We start from the raw sequence: 25,583 nt of genomic DNA, 5'->3' as shown, positions 1-25,583 counted from the left end.
TAAAATTAATACCATTTCAATTGGAGACTTAACACAGCAGTCCATGGCATAAAAGCGGCTGAAAATGAAATATTAAAAATGAAATATGCAGCATGAAAACTGAACGATTTCACCATACATTGTATATTATTTTTCGAGAACGGCAGACAGATAGAGAATACACGGTTAGTATCTTACAATACAAGGTTTATTTTGGTGCGAGACTTAGGAAAGCCGAGATGACGAGGCTTTGCCGAGTCATCTCGGCTTTCCGTGTCGAGCACCAAAATAAAACTTGTATTGTAAGATACTAACCGTGTATTCTGTTTATCCTGCAACCATTATGGCTTTCAAAACGAAAGCAAATTGACAGTTCCTTACTTTGTTTCGCTCGAAGCGAGACGCTTCTTTGATGCGGAGGTAAAGATTCATTCACTTAACCGAATGAGAGTGTACTCCTTTTTACTGCCGTGGGAAATAAATAAGCGCATTCACAAACAGTAACCGTAATTCTATTCAGGGTGATATATCACTGAAAGGAAATGAAAATACTCAAATAACAACCAATACCCATTAAAGAATTACTTAACAATACATACCTTTGTCATGAGCCAAGAAAAAGACGACACCGCCATACGAGATTTTCGATATCGTAAAAATGACGTCATTTCGATGAATGTGACGTCACGTTTTAGCGGGACTGAATGACGTTTCATTCACCGGAAGGTTCAAGTTCTGGGTCAAGTTAGAAAAAGTTCCGTCAGATATGGAACAAATTCACGTGATCGTATTGACGGATAAAGCATATCGTATTGACGGATAAAGCACAAGTTTATCCGGCAGTAGTTATCGGTCAGTATGCGGGACAGTTGCAGGATAAACATGTGTACGTGTAACACAGTAGTTGATACAAGGGCATTCCATTAAAACAACATGCACATATTAAATAACGATATATATATATCTTAAACAAGTACTTTTTTAGATAAAAGTGTTGGTAATCATTCATATGATTTATTTCCCCAACAATGCTGTGGCCTGCGGTGATCTACCAGCGATGAAGCCATACACGAGCGGCCGTGGTCTGGTCAGGTGGTTCACGTTTTGTTTATTCATGTTTAACAGAAACATGATACATTGAAATAAATCATTTATTCATAAACACCTTTTTCACAACCTCAATTTATACGTATGAACAAAATCGGGAACGTGTGATGGCCCGGCAGCGCTTCGATAGGTGGCTTCGACACTAAATCTACACTTGTTATATTTAGCAATAAACAAATGAAAATATAAAAATGTTAACATCCGTAACATGTGAAACAATAAGAAACCATTTCAAAATCAGAATTTGCAAGTATGAAAGTATAAACTTTTGTCAAAGTATCTATTATGAAGCAGGGATGTACGTATCTGTTATTGTTTTTATCAGTCGCCATACTGTGTTTGTACCTTTGAGGACCCGGATGTAAACTTTCTGTGACGTCACGCCATCTTTTCTGAAATCTCCTATAATCGCGCTTTCGGCCAGATTTCGTTTTGTGTTCCAAAAATAGAATATATTTTTATCATTTTTGGGGTAGGTATTCCTCATGTTTTCCTGTCGTTTTAGATAACCAATCATTGTACACTGTAATAAAATATTCAATAAACATCTGAAAAGAATATCTGAGCATACAGAATAACTTATTTAAGGTTCATGTCCCTTTAACATTTATCACATAATCTGCCTGATATCAAGTGATTCCGCCTGTGTAATATTTTTGCATTTGTCACTAGTGTAATATAACCTGGAGAGATTTTGTTACAACACATTTTGACGTGAGATGCTTCGAAATGTAGGTTGTTGTAGATTATGTGATAAAAAGTATCTTAAATTTGTGTTCATTTCATAGGAGATTTTATGAAACTTGTCTCTTGCCAAGGCTCGAAAAAATAAAAACTTGTTAAGACTTGCTTCATAAAATCTCATATGAAATGAACACTCATTTAAAGATCCTATGTGTATTTAGAAAATACTTTTGTATGCTTTGCGTTATATCTTGAAATCAATTTTTTTTGTACAGTACGTAGTACATGCATCAGAGTGAGACATGTTGTGCATGATTTTGTAACTAAACTGATTACCAGCATTAGAAAACATATTTTTTATTTCTGGTATAATTACGGTAGACACACTTTATCTATTAAATAGGGAACCTAGCTTTTATACAAGTGCATGTGTTTGTAATTACTATCAAATATTCACTTTAGGATTTATCATATTAAAGATTAAATAACACCTTTGATGAAAAATAATCAAAAACAATATCAAATTGCTAGGTACTATATATTAACTATTGATAATAATAATTTATTAGTATCTTGGTATTTTGTACCATATATTGATTATGCTGAATGTGATGTCTGAAAAAAATCATGCAGGACCATTATGACATATCACAAACTACATAAAAACATCAGTTAACTATTTAATGTGTTTGACAGTTAAATGTCTTTCTGGTATTAATAGACACCATTAAGTTTTGATACTCGTTCCTAGTGTTCAAAGACATAACACATGTATATTTATTTAAACATACAATAGAGAAAAATAAATATTTCATACTTTATGAAAAAGTATTGGTGACTATTTGATTTAATGGTTATATTGAGTGATTGTGTTATATTGAGTGATTGTATTTCAAAGTTTTTTCGCCAACAAAAATCTGAGTATGAACAAAATTATTTTTTGTTGCCTTCTTTATATATTTGTTAAACTAATCCAGTTCATGATCACTACTTAAAAACTGTTTAATTTCACTTTGTGAAAATATGAATTCATCAAAATAATACATATTAATAGGACATCAGTAAATCTAAATAATGAAATATTATGATTACCAAGACACAAGATTAATCAGCTCTAGAGAAATATACCATATTATTTATTTATTAGGCTTTGTGTACTAAAGAATCTCTAAAGTTGCTGAATTGCAACCTATTCTTATCACAAATTTAAAGAAAATATAAATTATAGGCAGAGGTCTCCAACATCGTCTATGTATTTCATAATTATAATTGGGTAGATATAAGTTTATTTGAAACAGGATCAGTGGTGGATACTGGAGTATTAAGTGTTAAGAGTTAATTGCTGTCCATGTCAAAAGTATAACTATTATTATAACCAGAAAACATTGAATTCAGTTATCAGAAACATAGTTTACATTGAATCCCCTATAAAATATATACGATATCGAAATCGTAGCTAGTCAGGAAGCTTTTTAAAAACCATCCCATTATTTTTCTTTTCATTTAAAACTTGATAAACAGGTATTAAATTTTATATTATGTTAATCATTATTTTCATTTAATTTTTCTTTTTTGATTTTTGCTTCACTGTGGCATTGGTACAAGATGTAAAAGTAAAATTGTATAACATAAAATATTTGTGTGTACTTTCTTTGGTAATTTGGAGTTTTGATATCAATTCGTGGGATAAAAATATTCATACTTAGCCGATATAGTAAAAAATAATATAAAACAATATTCATTGTTTTTATATTTGTGTTAATACAGCAACCATGAAAACTAAGACAGTTTCTACATGACAAACATATTGTGTTATATAGTACCTAGATAAATACTTCAGTATATCTACGATTCACTTTGGGTCCAGTGTTTATATGCATACATATGGTTACTTTTCATATATAAAAAAAGATATTGTTTTCATTCAAGCAATGTAATCTTTGAGAAAAAGATTCTTGAACATGTTTTTTTCCCCACTGGAATTATCATTGTTATGAGATTCAAAACAGTTTTAGTTTAAAACTGATATAACCCCATTTCTGTGTTCATGAAAATTTTTTTACTCTTTTTTTTTATCCTGTTATGTATTGAGACTATATTCATCTGCAATTCCAGTACATTATGTTCTTATATTATCACACTATCAGATAGAAATATATATTTTTTTTATTGTTTGTTATTAATGAAATTTCTGAAATATTTAATTTTCAACCATTTAATATTAGTCTGTTACAACCTGTCTTTGATAATGCCTAACTCGTATCTTTGGCATGTAACTTTTCTTGTATGATAATCAGACTCTTTAGTGTGAAGTTGAATTTATAATGTAAATACAAATGTATGCGTACTTTGAATTGTATTGTATGCATGATTGTACAGACTTGTATGCATGGAATTATATTACAGACATTCTATAATAAAGAAGAGAAATATGTACTGTACTTTATATTCTGGTTGTTTTATACATTGTCTCCAGTAACATACATGTACATTACTATCACTAATACCTAACTTCACTACCAGTAAATATTAAAAGTTGATGAGTCAAAGGTTGATGGTGTCAGCAGAGGATATCAAAGGACGTTATCATGAAAATGGAGCATTTCAGTGGATAATTACACAACATAATAGATTCAAGTCAATGTTTGATACAGTCAGCGTACAGCAGCTCTTGTTCTCACAAAGTACAGTGTAATAATACTCTTATAAAAGCACAGAATTTCATAACATGAAATTGACCTCAATGAGTCTTAAAATGTACTAGACCAGAAATTTTTAAGAATTTGACCTTTGTAATTTTTCACTAAAAATTCTGGTTAATTACAAAAGATTTTAAACCTGAAATTGACTACATTCTGCTCATTTCAGGTCAAGTTTTGACAACAAATTCATGACAATTTCTGGTCAATTTTAGATTTTGAAAGATAATTTGCATGTGAAAGTTTAAATCGCTTGGCAATAATTGTAAGCAATCAAGTAACTACAAACAGATAAACTTTCACTACAGATGCTGTGTCCGAGTGGTTAATGTGTTGTTTTAGCAGAAACTCGCCGCCTCTGGGTCAGGAGTTTGATTCCAATGTGTGGCTGTTGTCATGGACTGACTGCTAGTTAGTGGTTTTTCTCAAGGTTCTCCGACTTTCATTTGACATCTGGTTAATGTTTTAAATTACCCTGGCTGCTAATAAGATATTAAACTATAATCAAAACTAAACCAACGTGCTAATAAATATAGGATTTAAACTATAATCTTAAACTAACTATACAAAGGTATTCTATCATGGCTCACAAAAATGGTCCCATGCCATAGCATGATTACAAAACCTGCAGTGATTATTTTAATTAACAAAATAGCACTTTAACATAATAAAAAACGTTCAGTGAAAAAAAGATGTTTAGGATTATCCAACAAGATTAACGATTGTGACTATCTTGGCAATCTGTTCCATCTTCAATCTGGGATCAACCAGAAGATATTTTGAGGATTTATGTTTCAAGTTTCAGTTAAATTGCACAGAACTACAACTACATGTCTGTGTGGCAGCCATTATCACTTATCGACATAAAATATAACAACACTTGATAGGATCATTTCATGTTTCAGCTGGTAGAACAAATTCAAGATTTTGAAGAATTTTGACTGATAACAAACGGGTATTCTATTTTCAGCTAGAAGGCCAAATTCCCTGGAAGCAAAAGATTTTAGCGACCCCTTACCTTGAAAGTGGTCAAGGTCCATTTATTTTCAAAAATGGTCCCACAATAATTTGGATTTCAACTTTTCGCCTATGCCTATATATTCTCTATCATTGCATGATTACTGTAAAAAAAGATTTTAGCTGAAAAAGCACTTTATATACAAAATTACTAGCCCCGGCTACTGTATTATTTAATTAACAAAATAGCACTTTAACAAAGATATCAAAATTCAAGTGAAAAAGTGAATGTTTTAGAGGTTATCTCCATAGGTCATCCTGACCCTTTGGGTCAGATGACCTAAAAATGGAACCTGTTCTAAAAAATACTTTTGTTCTGCTCTAATAATCAAAGCATTTGGCCAAGCATTCAATGATTTTAGAAGGAAAGAACAAGTTAAGGATGTAAATATTCTTCTGAGGTATCAGTACCGTTGAAGTCTCGTTTCAACATAGACCAAAGAAGTTATGAGATTTTCAAATATAATTTATCAGTATCTGTAGCAAGTTGTGCCAGATGCAAATTTTGTCAAAAATTTACATTTCTATTTTAAGCAGATTTTTTATACGGGGATTTTAAGAAATGGCCCATTTGGCGGCCAATTTGAAATTGTGTCTTTTTTTGCTTCAAGTAGAGCCACAGCTTAAATCATTAGTGCGCCAGCATTTTTAGCTGTATTTAGCTAATTTTTGCTGCAAATCGTTACTAGGTTCGTAGTAATTAAAATATTGAGCATTAATATGTGAAACGATACACTTTTGTGACTTTATTTTTAAATTTAATGGTAATTTGGGCACTTAAATTTTTTACTCTAAAATACTGAAAAATAACAAAAATTCAAATGGGGCAAAAAAGTAAGCACACAGACCCCCAATTTTTCTTCCTGATTTAGAAAGAACAACCGTTTTCCCTATTGATAAGCAAAATAATAACAAAAGTTTAATACCAGAATTTTTTCTATAAAGGGTTAAATTTGGCAAAAATGGCTGAAAATGGTGCATTTGGTAGCACAAAATTAAGAGGTAGGGGTAGCATATGTTGTTATTCTGAGAAAAAATATTAGTCTAATTGATCAAAACTGGTATATTTTTAAAGAAGACTACTAGAAAATGAATTCTACAAACATTCATATATATCAAACACCTCATTTTAATAGGAAATTATGGCTTAATCTCTATCTTATACGGTCAAAACGGCAAAATTCCCTTAAAATCCAATATTTTGTCAACTAGGTGTCTTTGAGTGACAAAAGCTCAAAAACGAGCACACGGACATATATTTTTTCTTCCATTTTCTTTTATGGTATAAGCTCCTTTTTCCAAAAATCTATATGAGAAAAAAAGTTTAATACAAGAAAATTTTGACTTCTCAGAGGTGAACATTCTTAAAACAAATATTCTGATAATTTAACACTTTTTTATCAGGTAATTGTAAGAACAAATAATTGATAACAACGATCATAAATTCTTTCGTTTTCCTTAATAAACTAAAACTGTTGCCAGAGTGGCCAACTAATACCCCCCGCTCTACAAGAAAACTCTATTAATAAGGACATTGCAGAACCCTATATAGTTCACTCAACTCCCCTTTATGTCAGGGTTCTGGGTAACAATTTTTTTTCAAAATCTTTAAAGTAATTCAGAAGGAGTTGGCCGAACAAAGCTGTGTCTACAGGCAGACATACAGACGGACAGCCCGATTCCAGTATAACCCATCCAACCCCCCTTAAAGGGATAATTCAGTCTAAGAGAACATTAAAATGTGTACATATATCGGAAAAACCCAGTTCTAATGGAAATTAGATAAGTCGGTTTTACTGTGATATGCCTGAAAAGCCCATGGTTGTGACATGTGTGTAGATGTTCAAACTCGCTCGCTGTCCGCCATTACACATTGTGGTCGAACTTCTTGTATGCCGCACCCTGTCCCTTGCTCGTAGAGTAATGCAACTTTTGTCTAGAACTGCTCAAATCGCTCTGAAAGTGGTGTGTTTACCTTATTAGGTGAATTGTCTTGCCTAAAAATCATTTTATCACCTTCGCAGTGGTTATGTAGTTTATTTGTTAAACGTGCGTAACTTTGGCTCGGGTATGGGTACAGCGTCCATATTGTACCTGCTTAATCGTATTGATCAACGATTTGATATTTCAACAATATTAATTAAAATATTATACAAAGACGTGGAATTAGTCAATATTTTATATTATATGTTTCATAAGAAACGTAGAACAATACATTTATGCCATATTTTGCTTTTTGTTATGTAAAAGAATTAGCCTGAGTGAATTGTCCCTTTAACTTAGTTGCGGGATGTATAAAAAGTTAAAAAATATACCTCATACATTATATTACGTTACATCAAATGGTATACAGTCACACTGCTTCATATAGTAAGTTTATCGGATCCTTTGATAATAAATATAATCGCTTGACGAATATGTTAAAAATGATGAAATTGGTCATAACACTAACTTGTGAGGGGACAGTTAAAGTTTTGATAGCTTGTGCCTTATTCTTATTGCTGTATTAATGAAACATTAAGTTCTTATCAGTCAATGAATGGAGACAAAAAGACTCAAATATATACTTCAATGTAATCATGCCTGTCCTTCACCAATAAAAGTTTTGACTATGAATAATAGAATTTGCCATTATTTACAAACCACATCTTCAATATTAGATATAAATTTATATTGCACAATTGATGTAACATAGTTTTACTAATGTTTCACATGATCAATTCCATTCTAATCATGCGATGATTCTAAATGAAAGACATTGAAATCCTGGTTAAGAAATGTCTAGTTTGAATCTCCTGCGTCTGGGGACACATGGACTTGCTGGGCTATACTGGCGTAATACACTTGTCCCTGACTGAAGGGTATTGTCCGTGAAGTCACCAGGTTTTTTTCAGGATTAGACAAAGGGATATCATCATCATCAGGCTTGTTCTTGGCTGTCTGGTCATTTTGTTTGAACCAAATATCTACAAAACAACATTTGAAACATTGGCAACTATCAAAGGTTTATGACAGTTTTATATACAGTGGTAACAAACATGTCAGTTGTCAAGATCAAATGAGGATGTATGTCAGCCATGTTTATTTCTAATTAATTCTAAAATGTAATATGTACAACAATGAGAATACAGGAAAACAATTTTGAAGTCAATGTCATTCATTCTGACAAAATTGGTACAGTGTATCTTTTTCATCCCAGCTTGCAATAGTCATTTAAACAATTATAAGTATATTAATTCTGTACCCTATGACCTTAAATGAAAGTGCTTCATTTGGTAGTATACATCCCAGCAAGTGGCAGATCTAATATAGTCATCAAGAAGGAGAAATGTTCATTGTTTATGACGCATCACAGTACTGCTAATCACTAAAATGTCAACTGTGACTTTGTGTCAGCTGAACAAATAAATCTTAAGTAAACGCTTATTTTAATATGGAAATTAAATGGAGAATACTTCAGTATTTTAAAACATCACTAAAACTGAACCCCAATATCTACTAGAAAATTAAATTGTTAGGACACAATCCTATCATGTAGATAAATATAAGTTTGAACACTCACCATCTTGATTTCTGAGGATCTGTACTGCTGGGTGAGGGACCAGCCCCGATACAAGAGGAACAATGTTGAGTGTGATCTCTGCTGTCATGTCTTCACACAACTGTACCACTCCTGAAACAGAAACATTGTTTTCAGCACCACACCTAAAATACAGTTTATACTGAGTGACATACATCAAGTAACTACATCACAGTACACATGAATTAAACATGGAACATGTTGTGTTTTAGCATAAACGCAAAACTTGAAAATTATAAAAAAAAAAAGATGACAGACTTTTAGAACAGACTAGTCTTCTAGTTAGATTGTGCATGGATTTTTGGTATAGTTTGTTTTAGTTTTCTATCCTATTAATAACAGGGTCATATACTATAAAGCATGTGTCAGATTTGATGGTGGAGGAAAACTGGAGTACCCTAACAAAAAACACCGACCAGGGGTCAGTACCTAACAACTGTCCCACATCACCAGTTAATTGTATATACGCTATTTACACTTGTGGAAACACTTTTCTTACATAGAAAAATGTCATCTTGGGGAGTATACGTAATAAATATGTACTTGGTGTTCAACTCACGGCCAAGAATCCGAATATACAAGTTGCCCACGGAACAGTTGAGTGTTTGGCCAATGCGTAGAAGCAAAATTTATGTTTTATTGTATTATATTTTGTCCTGTATTTCACACACAGTATAGCGGGTATGTCACATCATGGTTGAAAAGTGTTATTTTTGTTATATATTCATACAGATATATATCTAAACGAGAAAAAGAGCTAAAGCCGAATACAGTTCATAAAATTATCGCAGATTTCAATTATTAGGTGACTTTTTCTTGTTGAATGTTACTGTTATAACTATATTCTCTAAACTACACATGCTGAAACACTTACCAGCATAGTGAACAACATACAACACACCGCCTGACGCGAGGTATGATTAAGGCTCTTAAAGCAGAAAGGGAGTGAGATGACTGGTTCGCACATTGTCGGTATCATGTGCCTAGCTTTAGTCCGCTAAACCTGCCTATATAATAAGGCCTTTCCCCCTAATATATATGAGACAAAAAATAACCGTGTTAATATACACTAGGTAGATTTAGCAGCTAGGGTAGCTAGGATGTGTTGCTTGATGTCTTCAGTGATATTCTTATATCACTATAAAAAGGACGAGAGTTTCATTATACAAAAAGATACAATACGAATATACCACAGCCTTCCAAAACATGCACCATGCACAACACACCGCACACATGGGAGGCCATCCTTATATTCCCCTGGCTGTTAAAGATCAACCGAATAAACAAAATAAAAAGTCATTTTTTATGTTAAACAAATATATATGAACGCAATATTTTTACTGATAACAAAACATAGATTCTAAAGTATAGTTTTTGTGGATCTATATTGCAGAAACTATTTTTTTTCAAATTTTAAGCATTTTCATACATGTATGTAAATAATCTAATAAGGTAAAGATAATCTTAAAATCATCTGAGCAAAGATTTTCTATACTATACATGATTATCATGTGTTTTGAATTGAAATACAGTGTATAAAGAATAAACTCAGTCACGTTTTCCCATTGTAATCAAACCTATTCTGATTTTATAGCCAACTGAAAACAGTTCAACGCTTCATCTGTGAACAGCGAAATAAAAATTTTGGGGAACATCCTCGTTTATACTCTTTTAACCAATCACATTCTAAGCATGCATTATTTAAAATGACGGAAGAGCGTCTTAGAACTTTGAACCCTCAAACGAGAAGTACCAGATGAACCGGTTTCGTTCCAATGGAACCTCCTATTCAATTTGCCGGAACGTCATATTCGTTCATAAAAACGGAAACGTTTCTCTAACTGGGACATATGTTGCTAGTTCAATGCTGTGGACTATAAAAAATTAAACGAACTTGATCTGTTTCCATAAGAAAAGATTAACTAGATTCGAACAATGAAATAAATTATCACCTGTATATATACATATCTGCTGTCATGGAAATAACTTTCGATTGAAGAAATTATATTTCAAGAACTAATATCCACTTCCTTGTATTATTAATTTTATAAGTGCCATATCTGTACAGTTATACCAATCCGTAGTGTTTTCGCATACGTAGTTTAGAAAATGTAGTTATTACAGTAACTATCCACAAGAAAAAGTCACCTAATCATTGAAATCTGCTATAATTTAATGAACTGAATCCAGTTTTAACTCTGTCTCTCTTTCAGATATATATCTGTTTGAATATATAACAAAAAAGTACACTTTTCAACCATGATATGACATACTCGTCTATACTGTGCACAAAATACAGGACAAAGTATAATACAATAAAACATCAGTTATGCTTCTACGCATTGGCCAAACACTCTACTGTTCCTTGGGCAACATGTATGTTTGGATTCTTGACCGTGAATTATGCTCTTGACCGTGAATTGAACACCGAGCAAAATATTTACCACATACGCTCCCCCAAACAACAGTTTTCTATGTAAAAGAAGCGTTTCCACGAGCGTAAATAGCGTAGCCCGGTTTGTATTGATAGAAACGATTAGCCCCAGTGCACATGGGATTCGAACTTGTGATCCAGAAGTGGAGGGCTTGTGGTAATATGTTGGGACATCTTAACCACTCAGCCACCGAGGTCATGGTGAGTCCATTTATTCTATGGTAAGGCTAATGTTTCTCTCTTTTTTGAATGTATTATTCTATGGGGCTATTGGGTTTTACTCTTATTTCTGACAACAGGAATACACATTGATACAATAGGAATTATTTTCAATTTCATAATCTCACTAACTGCAGTATTGCTACTCTATCTGACTCTACCTACCTGCGGTTTTGCCACTCAGGACCCATAAGTTGCTGTCCTGTAGGACCTGGTAAGACAGCGAGGTATCCGCCTCATCATCCTCCTTGTCATGTGACCGGATGTGGATCCTTAAAGTAGCAGTGGCCCCAACTTTACATGTCCCCATCTCAGGCTGGGCTGTTACAGTGGTCTTTACTGTGTATAGGGTCTGATAAAACAAACATTGTCACAGCATATATAACTTTAACCAATAAAAGCTTAGCTGGTTATTGAACGTCATGAGACATTTAGTTAAGGTAGTACCTTGCTTCATTGTTCAGAGCTATTCAAGGCTGGCATGTGATGGTAATTCTAATACTGTAACTTACAAAACCTATTTCTTTTGACTTTATATATTGGTAAGGAGTATTTTTTCCCCCCCCCCCCCCCCCCCCTAACAACTTCAACATAATGAGTTATTCACAATCTGATTAAATTATTTGTTTATGGACTGGTTTATAATGTCTTAATATTCTAATGGTACTGCAATCAGATTGCATCAACAACAGTAACCTTATTATATTGATAATATATTGACATAGGACAGACTTTGACTCAGCCCAGTCACAGCTATTGTTACTGTAGCAATCATGCCTCGGCAGACCTTGGCATATTTGTATCTTTTGGAAGTACCAACAAAAGAAGACTTCAGAGAAAATTCAAAGACAACATGCCAATTGGCTAACTTCAGAGGTCATCTGAACATGACCTTACAACATAGAGTATATATACACAGCAAGTTCTGATGTTTAGCAGTAGCAAAGATGCAAACCAATACATGAACAGATAAATCAAAATATTAATTGGTCAGGAAATTTGTTCTTGCACCTACCAAGAAGTTTTCCACATTACATTCATATGAGAGTTGTCTGCTCTTGTTTTCTTGGTCCAGGATGGAGTGGAATGTTACGGTAAAATTGGCATTAGTTTTTACCACATGTCTGGTGTTAGACTTCAGCTGCCACATGTATGATACAGTCATGTCACTATTCACCACCTATGAAAAAAAAATTAATAAGTGATTTTGAAAAATTAACAATTTAAAAATTGTAATGCATGTGACATATTCATTTAATTTGTAGGGATTATAGTTTATTTCGAATTTACCTAAGCCCAAGACTTTGAAATGCACTTATGTCTATGATATAATTTAGATGTATTTACGTAAAGCAAACTGTTGTCATTTAAAGATACATGAGGTTTTACACAATGAAGAACTGGGGTGTTTATTATATGGTTCTCTACAAATAGCAGTTTGTAATTCTCAGGGAGCTGTGACCGATATGAGCTAACATTGGAATGTTTGTGTTAGATACTACCCTCATAAATGACATGTGACAGGCCTAATTTAACATTGTTAAATCAGCTAGTCACCAGCTACTGCAGGGAAACTACTGATTACCGATACCCATGCAAATCTTAACCTTAACCAACTCAATAGAAGACAAATTATCAAAGACTTTGAGGCCAATATAGTTTAAGTTGACCTCTCATGTAATTACAGCACTGGGATACACGCGGGTGACAAAAACGTTACCAGTTCTTGGTTGGCTTTGTTGAGGGACATCAGCTCTATATCAGGCGAGTCGACAGCCAGGTTAGGTGCAGTAAGTGTAAAGTCCTCCTTTGTATTACCATGGACAAGAATCTGTAGGTACTTCCTTTAATAGTAGGATTAGTGCAACAGATTTACAATAGATTTGACAACATATTAAACAGAAACTGACGCATATAGTATTGCTTCAATCATATATAATACACAATGTCTTAAATATGATGTTAACAAATATTATCAAGATATTATTACTGAAATAAGAACAAAATTAATTTTATATGAGTTGGTCAATTTAAGATATAAATGAGTCTATAATATCATACTGGAGCAGGTTCAGATGGAATTGGACAGATATCAGCAACTCATTTCTAATATATAATATCATATCAAAACCCTCCCATTTCAAGAATGGAAATTGTCAAAATATTATGAAAGTAACTAATGCTGTGCTTTAAAACTGTATGTCAAGACAAAAACAATATCTAAAGCACACACAAACGATGCTACAAAACAGACCTATTTGAGGCTGTATGAAGTTTGTGTATGATGTGGAATGGACAGGAAAACATCAACGAACAGCAGACAGGATCAGAAAACACATCACTATCAAGGCGAATCTGGAAACCACAAATATAGAGAGAAAATAATAGCACTATTAATTACTACAAATTCAAGCAAAGAATTTTTTTTCAATTTGATAATCTTAATATCAAAATAATTACAGGTACTGATTTACTAAATAATTATTGAACAAAAATGACATCTCTTTGATTTTAATTACGACGCAACAATACTGTGAATGGTTTTGGTTGATTACTTCATCAGCATGCTGTCGCTATTGCCTGGCACGCTGTTGTTACACTCTCAATAATATATCATGGGGCATGGGACATCATCTTAACTATCAATAAATTAATATAAATACAATTATGTATTAACTCAAAAAGTCCACTTTCACCACCCTCCCCATTAAAGGGGTAATGGAGGCCATCTTCAATTAAATTCAAACCTCTATTTCATACACATTTAAATCTACATACTATCAGCTATTACCAAGTGCAATTTCAAAACTATGATTTTTAATGACACTGTGAGAAGTATAGGGCTCCTGCAACTTTGATACAAAGCCCTAATTAGTCAGAAATGTTTGACTAAGAGTATACCTCAGCATTGTGGTCGACTGTATAGATGTCATGTAACAACAGAATCCTAAAGACAGCATGACCGAGTTCTGTAATCTTAGACACTCGGAGAGTTGTCTCCTCTTCCTCCTGACAAACTGTCAGTCCGTCGGAGGTTAAGTATGTGAGCTCATCCTCCTCCTTCAACACAAAACTGCCTGGGTCCAGAGTAAGCTCCACCCACTGCTGTATCCCAGATACCAGTTTTTCTTGTGACAACAGAAACATATCAGCAGTAATGACAGGTTATTATTAGAAACAACATGAAAGAGCATTAACAGGTACTTGATAGACTGTTAAGATAAAAGTGGGTTTTTTTTAAATCTTGCAAAAATTCTCTTGCTAGTAAAATTTAAAACTATCGATGATAAATTTATTACATTGCAGTAATTTCTATTGATAAAACTACACAATTTATCTAAAGATTATAAAATGGAAAATTAATGGATAGACACAATTCTTTCTAAAGTCACAGTACAATATGTATAAAGCTGATAAAAATTCCTATTGAAAACAATCTTAAAGAGAACTAGAACACTGACACGTCAGAAAGGGCCCCGCTATGTGTCTGACGTGCTTAAGTGGAAAAGTAGTATTTTGACAACGAATTCTTCCGTGTTAGCTATATGTTGCTAATAAATAATTAATGTCAACATTAATTGGGAAACCGATGATGGTACATTATTATAATTCTTTGGAAAAAGTCTTCCAAGTATTTAACTTGAATCCTGATTCCAAGCTAACATTACATTAAGAGCATACAATTAACTCAAATACCCCTTTTAAACAAGGTAAACCTCATAGTTTGCTGAAGAAACACATAACAAATGTGAAAGGAAGGGAATAAAGGTCTTGCTCAAATATTTTAATCATGTAAAAGTTTTTTTTCCATAAGAGTTGTATCTGCAAATAAACTCTGTGGAATGGTATATCTTTTCTTTGTCTCTGGAAAAACTTACTTCAGGATAAATTCTGAAAAAAAATATCAAATTAGATGAAACTGTTCTAAGTGAATATTGTATACTAGTTCATAGTAAATGTTATTTCTTACCCATCACTAAGATCTACAAATAATTTTTTTAAATTTGACCTTGACCTTTGACTTAGTAACCTTGGCCCATGACCTTACCTTTGGACAGTCAACTCCTTGTTTAATTCTGAACAACTTTGCATCATAATGTTATAACAAAATGTTTATCAGTTAAGAGCAACAACATTGTGATTTTTTTAAATGTTAAAATCCAAGATGGCCGATTTTTTAATTTAATTTCAGCCTGAAAAATTACCAAGCAGATCTAGGATGGATGGGGAATCATCATGTAAAATATGGGGAAAATACTCCACTCCCTTCCATCATTAATGTGCAAAAGAAAAAAAACGGACAGACGGACGGACGGACAGACAGACGGACGGACAACCTGATTACTATAGGGCACCCGCATCTCGATGCGGGGCCCTAATTAGAGCATAAAATTATCCATATGTCAATAAATTTAAATACTATAAATCACCTACCTCCACTAACTGGAGCTATCTCACAGCTGGGCTCATTATGTTGAACAAGGAAGAATTGGTCAGCCTCCAGATATTTGATGAAGTCCACACCATTCATTTTCACCCAAAGCTGTCCAAGTTTATAGTGACCAGCACTCATATTCTGGGATTATAAAGATCGACCACTAATTTCAGTATATTCTGTACAGTAAAATATTCTTTATATCACATTATTCTATATTATTTTCCATCATTGAGCGGTTTTGAACCAGGCCTAAATTCAGTAATCAGAACTTCCCCTTCAGCTGATTCTCGTTCCGAAATTCTTCTGATGTATGAAAGGTAACTTACCATATAATTTAAAATACAGAAATCTGACAAAGAATACTCACTTTTTGTACAAATATAAATTTGTTTTCTCCAGGCTTGATGACAAGATCTTCACAACTTGCATAATTTGTGAAATCGTCATAATCCTTAAGAGCATCAGCCATTTTCCCTGCTCGCCCTGAGCTGTCAGCTCGACGTAGCACCTCGTGGGTATTAATACACACTATACCAGCAGTATTGGGTCGCTGAGGAGCTCCCTCGTAGTGAGCCTGGACGTTCAGTATACTAGTAATCTGTTGAGCGACAGGGTTAAAGTTGGGCACAGCCTCTTTAGCACTACTATTACTGGCCTGTCGGAACACTGCGGTCTTCTGAGACAGAAGTTTTGGTAATTTATTTGTCTTTTTCAGTGAAATTTTCAAACTGTCACAGTGAATGTCACTAGGAGTGTTGTTAACTAGCATCACCTCAACCTCTAAAGTTTGGTCCACGATGATTTCTGGGGTTAGCACCGTTACTTCAGCTATGTGGAACAGTGAGGATAACTTCAGGGTGAAGGCTGTGTCTGTAATTTGAAACCATACTCACAACCATTATACATAAACAGGTTTAAAATTAATAAACCTAAAACTTTTCAAGATAAATTTTGATCTCACTACAACCACACACTCAACCAAACACATTCATGTGCTCTCAAAAAACCTATATACTGGTATATAGTATGCGATAGCAAGGATGAAAATAAGATTTATCAGTATTTCAATGGTTTTATAGGAAATCCTTCTGCTTTTACAAACTGAAAATACAATTTCTGATTAACCATCCAAATTACGATTATATACAGTTGTAACAGTTTATTTGTATATTCAAAAGAAATATAATAATAATTATATCAAAAGTGCTATTTTTTTTCTTCTCCAGATCCTATAATATATCTAGATGCAGTAATATATAATTTATGATATCTTTACTCCTTTGAATCAGGTATCAAATGCTTTGACAAATTGATATAACTTCAATAACCATACAGACAGTAACTATCTACCTGGACTTTCCTTTGCTGTATCTACAACTTCTTGTAGGTGTATCTGTCGGACATCCTCAGACAGGTGAGTACTGCTGGCTATGTTACAGCAAGTTTTAATATATCTGGTGTTATTGTCAAGGTTAGCAAACATCAGAGTAAAACACAATCCAATGTCAACTGGGGAGCAGACTACAGTTGTGAGGTGTAGTTCATATATATCAAATGTCCAGTATAAAAGTATCTTTTTATTGGTAAAATGATAATAACTGTAATGTTTTCAAATGAAAACTGAAAGAGATATGTGGTAGATTAATTAAGCAGTGAAGTATGGCTTATTTTGGTACTTTTTTTTCAAATCAAGATTTTGTTTATTCAATAACTGTATAATAAATTATTTTACATCCAATTCAAATATGAATATTGAATTGGATGTTAAACAAATTATTTACTAGCTATAGTAATACGAGAATGCTGACATTTGGAAAAAATAAAATAAAATCATCAATATATATAATACTTTGTATTAATTTATCAAAGAATACTTGACATCAATGCCCTGTAGTTTCTGACACCTTGCCAGATCTAACATAGCACCATCAGCTAGAGCATGCCATCCCTCACGCTGGTAACTCTTCATAGCATCCACCAAAAAGTTCTCTGCTTTCTGGGCTTCTCCGAGGCGCCTGATAGGTAAATTAGTTTTATAAAAGGCACACGCAGTACATGTAAAGGATTTACCTGCTTTCTGGGCTTCTCCGAGGCGCCTGATAGGTAAATCAGTTTTATAAAAGGCACACGCAGTACATGTAAAGGATTTACCTGCTTTCTGGGCTTCTCCGAGGCGCCTGATAGGTAAATCAGTTTTATAAAAGGCACACGCAGTACATGTAAAGGATTTACCTGCTTTCTGGGCTTCTCCGAGGCGCCTGATAGGTAAATAGTTTTATAAAAGGCACACGCAGTACATGTAAAGGATTTACCTGCTTTCTGGGCTTCTCCGAGGCGTCTGATAGGTAAATTAGTTTTAAAGGCACACGCAGTACATGTAAAGGATTTGTCATTTAATTTTCTAAAAGCTATACAGGCTTTATAGTGCAGTACACAATACTAATAATTTTGTTATATGAATTATATCATTTCTTTAAAATTACTTTAAATCCAACTTACAGATAGAAATCAGCTAAGTCCTTGCCGATATGCCGTGCTGATCTAAACCTTCCTATATGTTTAAAGGTCCCCATCGTCAATTCAGACAGTTCCTAGAATCCAAAAAAAACTTTTTTTCATGATTATCACATAAATTTTACATACAGATAGAATTTAAATGGAATCTATTAAAACATCACAATTAACAGGTGTAGATATTTATTTTTCTCTGTAAAACTGCTAAAATTGGTGTGATATCACAATTTTGATTGATTGCCTGTGAAGTGACAGATCACAAATAAACTGCATACTTTGATGTGGTCATTCATAAACAACCAAGTTCCAGGAACTTGAGACAATCTTAGACTTAAATATTTCCTAATCCAATCAAAAAAAATTACTTACATATATATACAAATGACTTTTTGTAACATATAAGATATCATACCAGGAATATTTTTTGGAATGTGTCATTGGACGATAATGCTTCTCTCAGTTTGTCCCTGGGACGGGGACTCTGGGATCCATCTTGTCCGGAATAATTCTCCTCTTTAAAAAATATCTTATGCATAAGACTTATTGTAAACAAAATGCAATTCAATTTTATCAACACATTTTCTTATAATCAAGCTTATACAAACTATATGTACTCAAAACATAGTTGTTGAAAAAGAAGAGATCTCATGATTTATCAATATTATTTATTAATGTATGACAATGTATGACTAAAGATCAAAGAGTTTAAATATTATTTCTCTGACACCACCCTACCTGAATCTTCCTCTATGCCCATGCCTGATGTCAGGTCCAGTACCATGGTTAACTGTTCAGAGGTTGGTGTGTTGCCTGGTGTCAAGCCACACATCTCCCCAATACTGTAAAGCTAACATCAAAACAACAAAATTAATACATTAATTAAAGATGATAGCCATGACTAATTTGCAATCGCTTGCTCAATAGCATCATTTTATTAAGTAAAGCACCAATTTGATTTTTTTTTTAATTTATGAAAACAATGTGTACTTAACAAACTAACTTGTAAAACTTTTTTCTTCTTCAGTTTGGTTCATTTACAAAGAAAATTATGCATATGATTTTTATCAAGTTGTAAATTAAATATAATCATACAATTCTAATAAGGCTAATCTCTCTCTACCTTTCTCCTTGTATAATCACGAAGGTTGGCAGTATACAGTGAGTAGGCTTCCATCTGTGATGAGTCTGTGTGTTTTTCACAAATTTGTAAGATCTCCATACAGCTGAGGAACACCCAACAGTCAAGCGCTGCTTCAGGCATTGATACCTTTAAGAACAGAGCAAGGACTACAGATATCATTTATGGCTATTAAATTGTGATAAACTGCTAACTTCATATGAAATCAGAGGAAATTTAAATTTCCAGTCAAGTAATTTCATCCATTTATCGGGTAATCAAATTATAGACTTCTGTAACCATAGGACTTTGTAAAGAATAGGACATTAGATATAAATTTTTATGATTGCTAGAATCTCCTTGTACCTTTTCATATTTTTCCATAAAAATAACTTTCAAATTGTATTTTCAGTTATGTTTATAGTTTTGTTATTACGTCAGCATATACTGAGGTGTTTTCCTGAATAATGAGCATTTATAACACATCTATAAAGCAATCCCAAAATAAATGTTACAGCAGAATTCACAATCAAAAGCATCATAAAACAAGAACATAACTTTCTTAGTTTCTTTGCATTCTGGCATCTTGGTAACAACTATATCATATTTTTATCATTTAAGATCATGTATACAAACTTTAAAATTGGGTCTAGATGCTTGCTCGTATTGGTTTTCTGTGAGAGCTATCCAATATAGTAGTGCAATGGTTTTGGGGTGTAATTGTCTACCTTGAGTGTGTTGACCTCCTGTATAGTTTGATGGAGGAAGTTGACAGCCCGTTGAGCCACTTCCCATGGTCTCCCAAGCAGGAAAAGTAGGGCACACTGACGAGAAAACAGATAGTTACGGAAATCCAGTAAAGTTGCTTCATTATGTTTGACCCTGTCTCGCTTGTCATGGTTAATAGCTTTCCTTAGTGACAGCCCCGCCCACGAATTACAGTCCTTCATGAATTTTGACATCCATGCTGCTTTTTCTGAAATAGAAAAAATATTTTATCATGCTTGAAAAATTAATCGGTCTTCTATTTAATAACAAATTGCTAGTATAAAAACAAAGGTTAGTCTTTTATAGAGGCTATATATGTACTGAGAGACGTAAACTTTCCTTCATCAGGCAATCATCTTATCTACACCTGACATTACTTTTAAGCAGTTGCAAATGATTTAAAATAAATGATACTCTAATGAATTAAAGGACTATCTCTCACTTTGCTGTCACTGCTAATGACTTCATACAATCGCGCACTTGAATTTAATGGTATACAATATACTTTATAATACAGGGTATCAGTATTCAAAGAAATGTATTATTAAACGCAAACATCACCTCAATTAAGTTTACAAATTATAATATAGTTTTACAACCTATAATATTATTGAGTTCCTAGAATAGCATAGTTACAACTTACAAGTCCTTGCTGCAATGGTATTTATAGATTGTCACAAACAGTGCACAACAATTCTTTCACTGTTCAAATATGACAGCTGAATTGCCTGGTATAAAATGGAGAAGAGCCAAAACCTTGATGTCTTACTAATGATACAATGTACCTTGGTTTATCAGTTATAAGACAGGTTTATATGCCAATGATATATCATTGTAAATCAGTTTGACATCAAACTTACTGCCTGTGGTAGCTTGTGTCAGGACAAACTGAGAGAACAGGGCATCCAACTCGTCGTACTGGATTAGGGCATCGTCATACAGTCCAAGCATCTCAAACATAAACCCTAACTCCTCCTGATAATACAAAGCAACGTATGTATATATCATTATACTGTAGAAACAAATCTGATATATACCAATCATCAAACTTGCAGCAAAACCAAATGTCCCTTTGACTGACCAGCAGGATGAATGATTTCAATTATCAATGGGGAACAAGTTTGTTGGAAAAATCAATTGTTTTAGGCTTTGATTTTCATTACAAACCTAACTAGTACAGTATGGTAGACTAAACATATATTTACCTTTCAATCCAATAATTAAAGGTACTGTTGGTGTCCGTTTTAACTGTGTGGTCATGTTAATTTTGAAGACTGTAAAAGTCCCGTTTGAATGTTATGAAATATACTTTAGGTGACAAGCTAAGCCCAACAGAAAAGAGTGATTGTGAAAAGAAAATCTTCTGTATTTCAAATTGTGATTGATTGTTATATTGTCACCTGAACAAGAAAAAAGGTGATAAAGTCCCAGCCAGCTTCATTTCGTTTTTCTCTAAGACTCCTCATATTTTCTTCATACTTGCTCAGATGACGACTGAATGCCTGTAACATAAGTGTTCTCATGCGGCCAAGAAAGCTGTTCCATGATTCCATACTCTTGGAGTCTTGCCTGAGTGGCTCATTTAAAACAATACACCTGAAAAAATAAATACATCTACATGTAATCTTTACTGAAATATCTGAGCTTACAAAATATGAAACATGAATGTTTATTAATAATCACTAAATCTTTTTTGGATTAACTTCTGTTCACTTTGTCAAGAGAATGAAGTTTCCAACCATATCACCACTACCAGGTAGTCCTCCATCTCTGGGTTGCAAGTTTGAAATTGTTAGGTCATGACTGAAGATCAGTGGTTTTTGTCAAGATACTTTGACCACATACTGAATATATCTACCTTCTGACTACTATTTCTAAAATGTCATATTTATTTCAAAATGGTATAAAAATTACTCTCCCAGCACAGAATGATCACAGAAGGAAATACCATATCAAATTTACTATTTGTAGAAATAATGATAACATACAGAAACTAATAGAAATCTATATCCATTCAGATTTTGTAAAATTTAAACTACATTTTGTTACGCTTTGCCAACATATGTCGCTATTTCCATACCTGTCAGGATGTTTGCTACAGAAGTCATTTTTAACTTTGTCTATAACAGATGACCTTGGTAACAGTTTGGACTTAATTTTACTTTCATCATTGACGACAACCACGATCAGCCAGTCCGGGTTACTCTTGTTTTTCAGTGCTGTGTGCCATTCCATCAACTCTTCCTTCACAGACTGCTTATAGGTGTCCAGATCCTAGTGAGAGGGTCAAAAACAAATAAATATGAAGTTTTAAGATTAATTCAAAACAGTATTACTTATTGCATTGCATTAATTCAACATTAGCAAGGGTATACGTATAGCAGTGGATAACAATGTTGACAGTCACTGTCTATACAGTCAAATGTGTTTATAACAAACACAAAATGAAATTTTGGTTTTAATAGTTTAGCCACTATTGGTTTTATTACCATACCCAATGTGATAGCAAATGAATACATTTGTATGTGCAAAATTACATTGAAGAATAATTAGTTTATAATAAGCCAAGAGTTGTTTCCCTTTATAAACCATAACAATCAGGCTACGTATACATTGTTAAGATATGAAAGCTAGATTTGTGAAAAGTTGACTCCTGAAGGGTTGAAAATTGTCATTTATGTAAAACCTTACTGTTGGTTTTTTTTGTAGCATTAAACCAATTTTGGCAGGAATTAAAACAGTAAGCAAAGTGCCATGAACATAGAGAATGCATGTATTGTTGAATCATTCAAAATGCTCTTTCATTAAAAGATGTTGTGTTCAAATTACAGTTTGGACAAAAAGTCTAAAACTTTACTACATAGCAATATATTTTCCACCACTTACACAATCTGTCCAAAATATGTGAAAGTAGGGTCGACTAACGAGTGTCTTGTCCTTATCTTGAGGGAGGATATCTTCATCAAAAGGCACAAAGCTGGCTTCAAGTTGTAGGGTCTTGGGAGGCCTACCATATGATCTGTAAACAGTAGAACTTGACAATATAAAAGTCAATACCCCTTTATATACTAATGGAAAAGATATATGCAATTATATACATGAATGTCGGTAAAAAATTTAAAAGGCATGCATATTGCATCAATATCAAACCATCATCATTCATAATTGTACATGTAGTTTAAATTTATTTGTTATCTTGATAAATTTTTTTTGAAAGCATTTGAAAGTATGCATTGTGAATTTTTTATTTACAATATTGTACATGTAAGTGAATGTGGTTTTTACTAAACTTTAAAAGTAGAGTGACATATCAGTTGAATCCTACATGAAATACAAAAGATGGAAGTACAAATGAGGTCTACCTTCTCCATTCTGTAGAGTCCCTGGGTAACCCTTGCAGGAGGGCAGAATGCAATGATGAAAAGAGAACCTGATTCCCATGACCTGTAAAGAGATCAAATGTTAAATATATAAGTTTTATCACTTTGTATTTTTAAATGGATAAAATGAAAATATAATATGTCATATATACATATATATACATTATACATGCATGTATATTATTATAGTTTTGCCACTCACTTTTATTTTTTTCTAACATTTACAATATACATTTGTTGGGCACCAATTTTGTAACAGGAGAGAAGAAAATGTAGCGGCCAGACCGGGATTCAAACCCCAGACCTCGATCCAAACACTAGCTGCATGGTCTACTGCTGAGCTACCTTGTCACCAATGATCAACCCAGTCCAATCCCGCTACATAGTACACTTGCATATATTCTACTAGCCACTGTTGTAGCGGAAAAGATATCACCTTCTGACTGTCAGTCAGAAGGTGATATCTTTTCTGCTACAACAGTAGCTAATATTCTACAACTTACATGTGTAGCGGGATTGGACTGGGTCAATCATCAGTGACCAGGTAGCTCAGTCGGTAGAGCACTCGGCTAGTATTCTGAGGGTCCCGGGTTCGAATCCCGGTCTGGCCGCTACATTTTCTCCTCTCCTGTTACAGAATTGGCGTCCAACTAAATAACCCATGGTGGTGGTGTTTGGAAGGGTCTCGTATGTCTTCGAGGGCAAAGACTTCGAGAAAGGAGGGAGGAGTGTAGCGGGATTGGACTGGGTCAATCATCAGTGACCAGGTAGCTCAGTCGGTAGAGCACTCGGCTAGTATTCTGAGGGTCCCAGGTTCGAATCCCGGTCTGGCCGCTACATTTTCTCCTCTCCTGTTACACATGAAATAAATCTTTTGCATTTGAATACAGTTAGGAGTTAATTGTAAAATAATGGACCTATATATTTTCAAACCTTAGAAACATTATACAAATAACTTTAATTATGAACAAATGCTGTGCCTTTTCATTAATTTTCCCACTGTTCTGTAGTATGCATATACATGTATATATATATATATATATATTTTTATATTTCCCACAAACATATGGTGTATGTACAGTATATAGATCTGCATTTCCCGATTAAGCTTACTATTGAATTTTTAGTGTACATTTTATCTAAATATACGGCCAGCTGTGGGGCTCGTATGCAATGGCTGTGTGCAGACATGGGCATACAGCATTTATAAATGTTTGATCATGGGTCATTTTTCGTTGCCCATGCAGTGTTGTTGTTTTACAAATTATGTTGAGCATTGATAACCGTGCACCTCACACTGCATACACAGAAGTTTTCTTGTGTTTTGTGACAAATATGATGTGTTGTGTAAAATAAGTACTTGTTACGATGGGTTTCGTCTCCATGATGGAACGGGATGCCCAGTTATTTCTTCCAAAAAAATTACAGGTTCCCCTCCTCCATTTTTTCGTCTGCTTTAACAGCGGGTCATTTTTAGCCACGTTTTCGTATTATTTCTGGATTAACCACATATCGCCATGATAATGATATAAATCTGTACATATTTCTATTTTGTATTAAATATTATGAAATTAATTAAAACAATGTTAGTTACATGACAATACACATTGAATGCGAAACTAATATACTAAATAACGAATCTGGGTC

At 33.5% G+C, this 25,583-nt stretch overlaps 1 protein-coding gene across 1 annotated transcript; it reads right to left on the bottom strand.

The window, feature by feature from the left end:
- Nucleotides 1–7,652: 7,652 nt before the first annotated feature.
- Nucleotides 7,653–25,407, bottom strand: LOC138324138 (trafficking protein particle complex subunit 10-like). The gene is made up of 22 exons (XM_069269223.1): nucleotides 25,297–25,407; nucleotides 23,919–24,000; nucleotides 23,443–23,575; nucleotides 22,637–22,830; nucleotides 21,957–22,152; nucleotides 21,417–21,531; nucleotides 20,517–20,764; nucleotides 19,792–19,938; nucleotides 19,407–19,518; nucleotides 19,084–19,184; nucleotides 18,657–18,748; nucleotides 18,032–18,172; nucleotides 17,508–17,611; nucleotides 16,525–17,027; nucleotides 16,154–16,295; nucleotides 14,621–14,847; nucleotides 13,974–14,074; nucleotides 13,440–13,563; nucleotides 12,735–12,899; nucleotides 11,885–12,071; nucleotides 9,049–9,159; nucleotides 7,653–8,452 (listed from the first exon to the last, which is right to left on the bottom strand). The coding sequence occupies exons 1-22, from the start codon at nucleotides 25,319–25,321 to the stop codon at nucleotides 8,268–8,270; spliced, it is 3,435 nt and encodes a 1,144-aa protein (XP_069125324.1). The 5' UTR covers nucleotides 25,322–25,407; the 3' UTR covers nucleotides 7,653–8,267.
- Nucleotides 25,408–25,583: the final 176 nt, after the last annotated feature.

This window comes from Argopecten irradians, chromosome 1, assembly GCF_041381155.1.
Source record: "Argopecten irradians isolate NY chromosome 1, Ai_NY, whole genome shotgun sequence".
Taxonomy (NCBI): Eukaryota; Metazoa; Mollusca; class Bivalvia; order Pectinida; family Pectinidae; genus Argopecten; species Argopecten irradians.
Note: the sequence above shows the minus strand (reverse complement) of the source record. Positions and strands in the feature narration are given on the sequence as shown.

What these genes read in the sequence shown, in the direction of transcription:
- LOC138324138 (XM_069269223.1), bottom strand. Translation starts at nt 25,321, where the DNA reads ATGGAGACGAAACCCATCGTAACAA. An exon ending in GACACAAGCTACCACAGGCA is followed by an intron (nt 20,765 to 21,416) that starts GTAAGTTTGATG and finishes TTTCTATTTCAG; the next exon opens with AAAAAGCAGCATGGATGTCA. An exon ending in CTTCATACAGCCTCAAATAG is followed by an intron (nt 13,564 to 13,973) that starts GTCTGTTTTGTA and finishes CTACTATTAAAG; the next exon opens with GAAGTACCTACAGATTCTTG.